The sequence below is a fragment of the Girardinichthys multiradiatus genome, chromosome 1, assembly GCF_021462225.1.
Source record: "Girardinichthys multiradiatus isolate DD_20200921_A chromosome 1, DD_fGirMul_XY1, whole genome shotgun sequence".
In the NCBI taxonomy this organism is placed as follows: domain Eukaryota; kingdom Metazoa; phylum Chordata; class Actinopteri; order Cyprinodontiformes; family Goodeidae; genus Girardinichthys; species Girardinichthys multiradiatus.
The window spans coordinates 4584809-4595350 of NC_061794.1; the positions used below are offsets into that span (position 1 = coordinate 4584809).

At 39.2% G+C, this 10542-nt stretch overlaps 1 protein-coding gene across 4 annotated transcripts in view; it reads right to left on the reverse strand.

Moving 5' to 3' along the window:
• atp2b3b (ATPase plasma membrane Ca2+ transporting 3b) overlaps positions 1-10542 on the reverse strand; it is a 137928-nt gene that overhangs the window by 17372 nt on the left and 110014 nt on the right. For all 4 annotated transcript variants that reach the window (XM_047347739.1, XM_047347489.1, XM_047347569.1 and 1 more), the window contains exons 22-24: positions 10427-10542; positions 7590-7697; positions 4426-4608 (exon numbers count right to left, since the gene is read on the reverse strand). The exon at positions 10427-10542 is cut by the window's right edge and continues 96 nt beyond it. In XM_047347739.1, the coding sequence (XP_047203695.1) occupies positions 4426-4608; positions 7590-7697; positions 10427-10542 (407 nt within the window). The remainder of the gene's footprint in view (positions 1-4425; positions 4609-7589; positions 7698-10426) is intronic.

A 10542-nucleotide genomic window follows, 5' to 3' on the forward strand; every position in this document is an offset into this window, starting at 1 on the left:
GCAAGAACAACTATAATCGGCGCCACCTTTTCTGGGCTATATAGAAGCTTCCTCCAGTGCATCCAGGCATAATGGTGTCATCCCATTCAAGTGGTGGTTCGCTGGAATTAAAATGCTGCAGCTCCAAAGTGGCATTGCTGGATAGATGATATATCTACTATTTTCCTTTCTGACAGACAAAATACAGGGGTTGGACAATGAAACTGAAACACCTGGTTTTAGACCACAATAATTTATTAGTATGGTGTAGGCATCCTTTTGCGGCCAATACAGCGTCAATTCGTCTTGGGAATGACATATACAAGTCCTGCACAGTGGTCAGAGGGATTTTAAGCCATTCTTCTTGCAGGATAGTGGCCAGGTCACTACGTGATACTGGTGGAGGAAAACGTTTCTTGACTCGCTCCTCCAAAACATCCCAAAGTGGCTCAATAATATTTAGATCTGGTGACTGTGCAGGACATGGGAGATGTTCAACTTCACTTTCATGTTCATCAAACCAATATTTCACCAGTCTTGCTGTGTGTATTGGTGCATTGTCATCCTGACACACGGCACCGCCTTCAGGATACAATGTTTGAACCATTGGATGCACATGGTCCTCAAGAATGGTTCGGTAGTCCTTGGCAGTGACGCGCTCATCTAGCACAAGTATTGGGCCAAGGGAATGCCATGATATGGCAGCCCAAACCATCACTGATCCACCCCCATGCTTCACTCTGGGCATTCAACAGTCTGGGTGGTGCACTTCTTTGGGGCTTCTCCACACCGTAACTCTCCAGGATGTGGGAAAACAGTAAAGGTGGACTCATCAGAGAACAATACATGCTTCACATTGTCCACAGCCCAAGATTTGCGCTCCGTGCACCATTGAAACCGACGTTTGGCATTGGCATGAGTGACCAAAGGTTTGGCTATAGCAGCCCGGGCGTGTATATTGACCCTGTGGAGCTCCCAACGGACAGTTCTGGTGGAAACAGGAGAGTTGAGGTGCACATTTAATTCTGCCGTGATTTGGGCAGAATGTCTAATATTATACGCAGGGTCTGGAGCCACATTTGTTAGTATTACAACAATCTGTAGTCAGGATTTGGTTTTATAGAAGATTCAATAAAGTGCAGCTTTTTCACTCGTTACAAAGTAAAAAGATGCACCTTTGAAATCCTTAGTTATGCATCTGTATAGTTTTGTCTTCATGTTTCAGGTACACTGTTTAATGTTTAATGTTTAATGTGTTTGGTAAGGGGACAAACATAAAACATGCCAGCGCACAGGGAGATCATTTACCCAGCTGTGACCCTACCTGTGAAACCAGAGACAAAAACCAGGGGAAACAAACTTATCTGGCCTCAGAAGCATTGGATTAATTTTAGAGGAAGGGGGGCGCTGTTGGGGCATTGCGTCATCTTGCACTTAAATGGCCGTACATACTCAATGTAATGTCAGTGCTTATTTTTAATCACAACCATTAGATCAAGTGGAAAAGTAGCTTGTAACAAGAGTCTGTCTTTTGAAAACAGAAATAATTTCTATAACAAACTGCAGCACTCATGAATATGAAGCAGCTCTTTTTCCACAGAGAGGAGTGGACAGGTATTTCTCTGTGTTTATCAGTGGTAAAGTTTGTTATTAGTGAGATAAACAGATTCTGTCTGTATGTTGCTCTCTCATTACCACTGTTCACACATCTGACTGCATCAGCACCTGTTATTGAAGTCATTTATTAGGATTGATGCAGTGGCACAGTTTGGTACAGCGGTGCAGAAGTTAACTTGCAGTGTGACCCAGTCGTCTCACACAGGAGATGGTGAGTGAAGAAAACTATTCAAGTAATGTAGTTAACAACGAACTTTACGTTGAGGAAAAAAAACAAGAGAATGGACACAAAGAACGCTGGATCATTTCATGAACAGATTTCCTATCTAAATCATCAAATCGGCTGTCCTCCCAACCCTCCGTCTTACTATTGCTGGGTTTTAATACAAACATCCAGCAAGGATTTTTGAGAAGTCGCAGGAAGAGAGTTGAGCACCTGTGATAGAAGAGGTGAACATGCATAGCAACAGATTTGACAAGTTGTGTTCACTGACCTGTAGTTGAAGTGGGAAAATTAACACAAGTTAAACAAAATACAAACACCTGGTGAAATATTAGTTTGTTGCTGTTGCTTCATTTGTGCAAAACTTAACATTCAGAGCAAGATTGTGTGAAACTTTTCCACTTGTGGAAATTTTACACACAATCTCACTGATTTTGCATGTATGTGAGTTTTTGGTACAGGTAAATATCTAGCTGTATGAGTTCAGATGTGTAGCTATGCCGCTTCTCACTTCATAATGCACAGATGTTCACATCCAAAACGCAAGCTCAGATGATGCGAAACATATCTGCCTCCATAGAGGAGGGTCCGGCCTGAGTGCGTATTCGTGGCTAGGGACCCTTTGAAAGGTTTTCACGGGGCCCTGATGAAAGTATAGAAAATGTTTTGTCCTTTCCTTTTCCCCTAAATTCACTAAAAATATTGGTGACCACTCTACTGCGCACAAGTCTTGAGTCGCCTCTTGTTTTTCCTGCCAAGCAGCTGCACTTTCTCCTAATCTCTAAAAGTGGTCTTCATCAATAGTTCTCCAACCTTTCTGAAGGTTTTTAAAAGTTTTTCTTCTATGGAAAAAAAATAGTTTGGACTGTTATGTCATTTATTATTTGGATTTGTTTCTGTCTTTTGTTTGTGATGTCAATTATTTTTGATCTTTGAATCATTCAGGAATAAAAAGGCTCCTAAATTCCAAAGGTAATAAATAATCAGTGATGTGTTTGCACATCTGATGCAATATAGCAAAGAATCAATTTAATGTTGGAGTTATATGTATTCTTTTTCCAGCAGCCTGTCACAAAGATAATTTATCCCAATTTCCCTAGTTAAATCTATGAATACAACCACAGATAACAAGGATTTTAGGTCCATCAAGGTGATCTCCAAAGAGCTGTTGGCAGAAAACGTTTCATACGGTAGCGGATTAACTGAAGAATGATCCATCTCACAGATTTTGTACCGAGTTAGATTCTTTCATGTTTTCTAAAGACATTGCCTTTAGATTAAAGTAGGGTAACTTATTTTCTGCCAGATGTCTGAGAACAATTATCCATAGCTTGATAAAATCTTTTTTACTACAAGTTTTTTAATACTTGCAGTGAAACAAACTCAGTAATCAAAGTAGAACAAACGCAAAGCAGAACAAGCCAAAGCTTATAAGCTAAAGCACCGCGACAAACTCATATGGCCGGGCAGAGCTTTTATTCTGCTACATGCACAGGACAGGCAAAACCAATGAGGTCTCCAGGAGAAAATTCGTTTTTTTCACGACTTCTTATTTGCAAAAGAATCTCAACCCATCCTCTCTCTTATATTTCAAATGCATATTGGAACCAATAAATCTACATTTGTGGTATTTTAAAAAATGTGGGCCAAGTGCAGAGCTACCCAGCATATCTGAAGAACTATTAAGACTACTTTACAAGATTACAAGAAAATCTAGCTGCTTAAGTGGAAAATATCAAAAACTTGACGCTTTTGCAGTTTTGAACTTTTGCTTAAAACTGCATATTTGTCTACTTTCGTGTCCAGATCAAACAATCTTATTGAAAAGTGACCACATATAAGGCAGGCACTTGAGCAGAGAGTCTGGCCTGGCTCTCTGAGAAGAGCTCATGTTCATGAAGGTAAATGTTCATTTTCACATAAGACAGTAAGAAGAACTTACGCAACTTGTGTGCTAAGCATTAGCCTCCACATATATGCAGCACACACACACACACACACACACACACACACACACACACACACACACACACACACACACACACATAGATATCCCCCTCATGGTAACCATGTGCTTCTTAGGTACCATTACCCAGATAGAGAAAGCCATTTTGAGAGGATTTAGGTAGAACAGAAACGTCAGCAGTGTCTGTGAGAAAAAAATCATTATGTGTGGCACAATTCAGAAGAACAGCAGAGGCTGGATGAGATAGCCTGACTTTTCAAGAGTAAGAACAAATCAGATAAAGACCTTAAACTTGTCTAAAATTGTTAAAAAACAAGAAGTCAACATTCTAAGAAGTTCTTCATCTCTTTACAAAAGTCTGTTCCATTAGCATGAGAAGACCATGATACTGGCAGTTTGTGTGGGTTGTGCTACAGTTCATGAACGACATTTCTTAATGATCTGCATTAATATATTAAGCACTTGATAAAAGCAGTGCAAACATCAGGCCCAATACAATTATTCCTGTATTTCACCTCAAACAAACTGCACACGTGTCATGACGGAGTGAAGGTTCAGGTTGAAATGTCTGGGTGTCCGTGTGTGCTCCTGTGAGAAAATAATGGTAACAGTTAAAAGTGGAGTTCCTGTCAAATGATACCTGAGTCTGGATACGGTTGAGCCCTCTAAACCAGAGAATCTGTCCACGACGCAGCTCCCGTTCTGCGCAGTCTATCTCCTCCTCATCCTCAGCCAGCTCCTCCCCTTCCTCCTCCCCAGACTCCAGGCCAAGCCCCGCCTCTTTCAGACACGGCAGCCGCTCTGTTGGCACTGTGGCAATCACCTGGGAGCCACATTTGTTGGGATAATTACAATCAGTTGAGGGATTTTAAAGGGAAGTTAAATCAGTGACACGACTGTTGAGTATAATGTGAGCAAAATTTTAAATGCATCATGGGTAAACTATAAAAAACTCTTTACGTTTCAAGGTTTTTTGGTAAATACATCAAATCTGCAAATAATTAATTGCACCCCCCACCCCCCACATTGCATATGTGGGGGTGGGAGGTGGTAATTCTTATTGCTTGGAGTTGATCAGGGAAAAAAGGCTTCAGCTCACTAACAAATTATGGTAAATTACTAAAAGGCTGAATATTAACTTGCGCAGAGATTATATTCACAAATGATCTTATCGAAAACATGCTGACATTAATGACAAAGTCCAAAAAATCCATAATGCCATTAAAGTAATCAGCATGGTGAGATATTGGACTGATAGATCATGCTGTGGTTTATAACTGGACTGTCAAAATGTGACATCTCTCCTTCCTTTTTTTGGCATGCACATAATGTCATCTACAGTATTTTAGATTTAGACAGAATACTTTTTATCTTCACAGAGTTAATCCTAAAACTTCAGGTGTTTCTGAACCGAAGGCGAGTTTCTCTGACATGATCCCAGGCAGTTTTTAATAGTTGAGAAATATCATTATGATTTAGATGTAATTTTACTTATTAATAACAACTGTGTCATATATGAAATGGATATGTTGCATTATGTAATGAATGTGTATCTATTTCTGTAATGATTTCGAATTTTAGATTTAAAATAATATGCCTACAGAGATAGTTTACATGTATTTTTATGGTTTAAGGACCTTAGTGGAATTTCTGGGACCTTGTCTGAAAAACCTTTCCTCCATGTTAAAAGTGAAGTTAAAATGACAGTCTGCCAACACATTCACAGTCGTGTTTCCTTCTGAATGGGTCGGAATGTCCCTGGCACTGGAAGCTTGCGGGAGTAGGAAGACCGTGTACCAGTATCTAATGACACGTGGGTGTGTATCTTTACTCCCAACCAAGCCAGATGTGCCATCCATATGACAGTCAGGCTGTTTTGGGAAAATCCTGCATTTATTTTGTTGTGGGTGTTTGTGTGTGTCCTTGCAACACCTGAGAATAAACTTTTTCTTTGCAAACTCTTAAGAGACTATATCGTTAACAGTCTACAAAGAAATTCCTGCTGCCAAACCAGGCTAGTCACCTCTTTCTTTTATCTGCTGTTGTACCGATATGTGGTCCCAGGTGGGACCGAGATCCAACCAAACACCCAGCTCTGTCGGACAGAACTGTGTTGCTAGGCACGGGAGGATAAAATCTATTTTGGATTAATCGAGATGCGGACACTGATGATTCTGTCACAGTTAACAAATGTTAAAACTTGAATATCTTAATGTTAATTTATAACCTAATTTTGAGTAATGCAGAAGGCAGAAGTCAGAAGCGTAACGTATGGCAGCCAGACAGTTTATGATGAACACTATGAACACTGTATCCTGCTTCTTTTGCACAAAAGGGAAAATGACTTGGACGAAACCAACACCATTTGCAGGCTGTGTAAAATTAATTGCCAGTATAAAATGAGTGATTTCAGCAATCTTATGAGATTATTCCATGACACAGTATGCGATGTGGATCTAATAAACATTGGTACAATGTCATGTTTGATGTGTGCACATTGTACGATGACCATTTACTGCTAAATCGGATATGAAGTACGGCAACAAGGAACAGCATCAGCGTACGCCATCCATCTGTGCTGCCAGAGGCAACCACAACAAACACAAATAATTAAGAAAGCAGCCCTTGTTATTGTGGCATTTATTGCCTCTAAAGAAATATAAGGAAAAGAAGAATGTGGAAAAGATGTCAACTTGGGATGCCAGTTGACCAAGTTGACCAGTAGACGTAGGTTGTACCAGCCGTTATGCTGTGAGATAGTCGCTCTAAATTTCTGACAGGGTTTCTTTGGTCACAAGACGTCAACAACAAACTTCCTTGAATCTCTCTCCAAGTGCTTTTTTTGTCTGAAATATTTAATATAAGCGAATGCTTGTTTGTGTGTAGGTGGGTGGGGTGAAGGTGTCATGCGATGTTAATAATCGATGTATAATCACATCATAACCTTCTGAATCACAATATTAATCACATTGAATCATTAAATACCTAAAGATTCCCAGGTCTGCTGCTGTTTCTCATTCATCAGTAACCCAGGAAGGTCATTAGGGCAACATGGGCCGTGTCTCCTTTAACTAAGAGAGTGTCAGTAATAAGGAGCTGGCCCTCTTTTTGCCTGCTTGCTTGCTCAAGTATCTGAGATGCAGGAAGTGAATGACTGACACTTCCACTTGGACAAGAGGTCAGATACTTTTGTAAGAATCATTCAATAGGAAGGAAAAGAATCAATTTCAGACAAATAAATCGATTACATGGTGATAAACATGTGGGTCTCACTGATCAATCAACAGGAGGGTAACATAACTCCTTTAGCAAAAAAATTCACTTGTTTACACGTCTTTATTTAGAGTTCTTAATGTGTAAAGTAAATTGCCTGTGAAACCATGTAATCAGAACAAACTAATTTTGGTATTTAATACAAGTTTTTTAAACACCTGTGGTTTCAATGCTCCAAACTCACATCACAGCTTAGTTTAAGCGTGGTTGAATTCATGTTGCAGCACAGATATCTTTCTTTTCATTAGATTTTTTTTACAAGGTTTGAGAAAAGGTAAAGACTTTAGCAAAAGTCAACAAATTGTTTGACAAGTTGACCAACTTTACTGAATTACTTTGCTGAACAGCTGCCATGATATGGGTACTCAATCACTCTTAATGTAAGACTCCTTGCAAAATGATTTAAAGCTTAGTTTTAATCTTAGGTTTTGGATGATATTGCAGGAATATTTTCCTTGGTCTCATCTCAGGGAAATCAAGCCTAACCCCTGTTGGCTATGGTGTAACACAGCAGGCTTAAAAGCATCATACCTGTCCCCAGAGAAGCTCTCCAACTCCCACACATAGACACCAAAGCCACTGCTCAACGTTGAGAGGTGCACAGCTGAAGGGCTTCCCTCCCCACTGCACGATCACAATCTGCAGCAGAAACACAAAGGAGAATGTCGTTACTGTCAGACATGTAAACACAAAGGGCAGAGGTAAACCAACACATCCAGCCCCACTGTACACACAGTCTTTACAGGAATAATTATAAAACAGAAACTGCTTCACCTGGTTTGTTCTTTTAATTACTGGAATCTCCCGGCTTTGTTTGCTAAATCTGCAACTCATTTATGTGTCGAGGAACACTGAAAGCCAAAGTGCCTTTTCTCTGAGCTGCATGTGATATTTTGAATGAGGAAAAGTGTTAAATATTTTCTAAATATTGTCCTCTGTTTAAACCCGCCTCAGGTAAAAATCCTGCTTAGAGTATATAGTAGATGTGTCTAGCGTCTTCTGCTGCTTCTCTAGCACCTCTCTGTGATCTAAAGCATAGAGCGCTTCCCATTTGTTCTTCAGCCACAACAGCAACAACTTCAGCAGCAGCAGTGATTCTCGCGTCCGTAGCAACAGCACCTTCCAAGTCCCCGTCCTTATCCGCAGCAGCAACCTGCCAACTTCGCCGCAGCCCCTGCTGCTGAGCTGATCCCTATATCCTGCTGTTTACTTACACCTGCATTCTACGTCATTTCGCTACTCATCCCTCAGTATTTAAACTCACGTGTTGTCATTGCTCTCCCCTGGATCCTCCCATTACACTACCCATTTCTCTTCCCGTCAAGATTTGTTTCTATGTATTGTTCTCCACATGTTGCTAGTCCTGTTCTCCTTGTGTTCCGTTGTAAGTTTGCCTTCTTCATCATTGAATCATCATTATTTTTAGACCATCATCATTTTCATCCCTTGTGCACCTGGGTTCTACTCCACAACCACATGTCATAACAATTTATTGGCCACAAAGAAAAAATATGTATTGAGAAGTCTTACTTTCCCCAAAGATTTTCTATGCAGGAAAGCTGGGTGAGCTTTGTCAAAGTAAACAAGAAAGAGGAAGGATTTCTCCTCACCCAACAAAAACAAGATTGTCCCAGGATTATGAAGCAATTGAAAACTTGGCTTCAAAAGAAGAAACAACCTAAAATGAAAGAAAATATGTCTGTTTTGTGGTTTTTACCTTTTATGTGTCCACTGTCAGTACAAAATGCCTACTGATGTCCAAGGACCCTTTTATTAAATGCCAGCTTCTGAATTCTGATAATCAGATTCATATATTTTGTCTCACAGAGACCTGCTTACAGCGAGAAGATTATGTTAGTATAAATGAGTAAACTCCTTCGAATGATTTAAATCTTTATTTTCCTCGACATAGAGGAGGAGTAGCAACCATCTTTCAGTCAGATTTATTGCTTAATTCCAGGCCAATTAACAGCCACAATTCTTTTGAATATCTAACCCTTAGTTTTTCTCATCCAAATTGCAAAGCACTAAAACCACTTCTCTTTGCTGTTTTGTATCGTCCACCAGGCCCTTACTCTCAATTTTTAGATTTTTAGAATTCTTATCTGATTTAGTTATAAATACATATAAGGTCATTATACTGGGGGATTTTAACATTAATGCTGAAACTGAACGCCTAAATGTAGCTTTTAATGCTATCTTAGGTTCAACTGGCTTTGCTCAAAACATTTGCAGACTAACCCAAACATGTCTTCATAATCTGGACCTTGCTCTAACATATGGCATTGAGTGTGAACAAATAACAATATTTTAAAGAAGTATTTCATCTTAATATATTTTATATATAGATCTGATAATACTGTAACAACTTTTAAAGAATCTGCTCAGTTTCAAGAAAAAACACAGCAGTGGGCAGCAATTTAATTTGTACCCTTTTACAAAGTGATGTTTTTGTTTATAGTGTTACTTCTCACATATATTGCATTAGAAAATATAGCCGTCTTGAAAACGAAGGATAGGAGGCTGGTTCCTTGGTTTAATTAAGAGCTGCGTACTTCAAAGCACAAAGGTAGGAAATTGGAGAAAAATGCCACTTTACACATCTAGACGAGTCCTACTAAATCTGGAAAAATAATTTACTTTTGTATAAAAAGACTCTTTGCCAAGCTAGAACAGCATTTTTCCTCATTATTAGGGAGAATAAGGATAATTAGCTTCTGTTGTCAACAACTTAATGTTATCCAGCTACAGATGATATGCTTGGCCTTGTCCTACAGTGTTTAACCCTGTCCTTCTCCTAGACATAGACATTAGCTTAGTTTTTGCTGTGACTAACTATATGTGCTCTCTTTTATTCTATAGACTTAGAAACTAGCTAAGAGCCTATCTGCTTAGCTGTGTTTCTCTCCTAGATGAAGCCACTATAGGAGCTACTACTGCCATTAACATTTAACTTTTCTCTATCATAGAAAAGTTCAAACATGCATGCTCAATAGGAGGGATGGCTGCAAAGTCGAAGACACAATCCAAGCTACAGTTCACGGTCGCTACATGGTTATCCAGAAGGAGTGAATGCTACAAGTCACTGACTCGATGCAATCTGCTGGGTTTGCTTAGATAACCAATTTGAATAATAAACTGAACTTGAATTAATTATTTGATAATTAGGATCGATTTAGAATGTATGTTCTTAATTCCCAATGTGACTGTATGATTGGATTGAAATATCTTCTTGTTTTGTAAATTGGTGCAATATAAATAAATTAAATTGAAATAAATTGAAAATCAAATAAAAGCAAAACTGTACTAAAGACAAAATATTACATATTTTTCTAACCATTGAATGTGTTTAAAAGGGTTAAGCTGACCTGCACTGCGAATGTCCCCAAAACAATAGAGCAGAAGATGGGATTGCCAAATATGCCATCAAAGACATTTCTCTCTCCGTGGATCTTGCGAGCGTTGATCTCATTGAAAAGCTGCA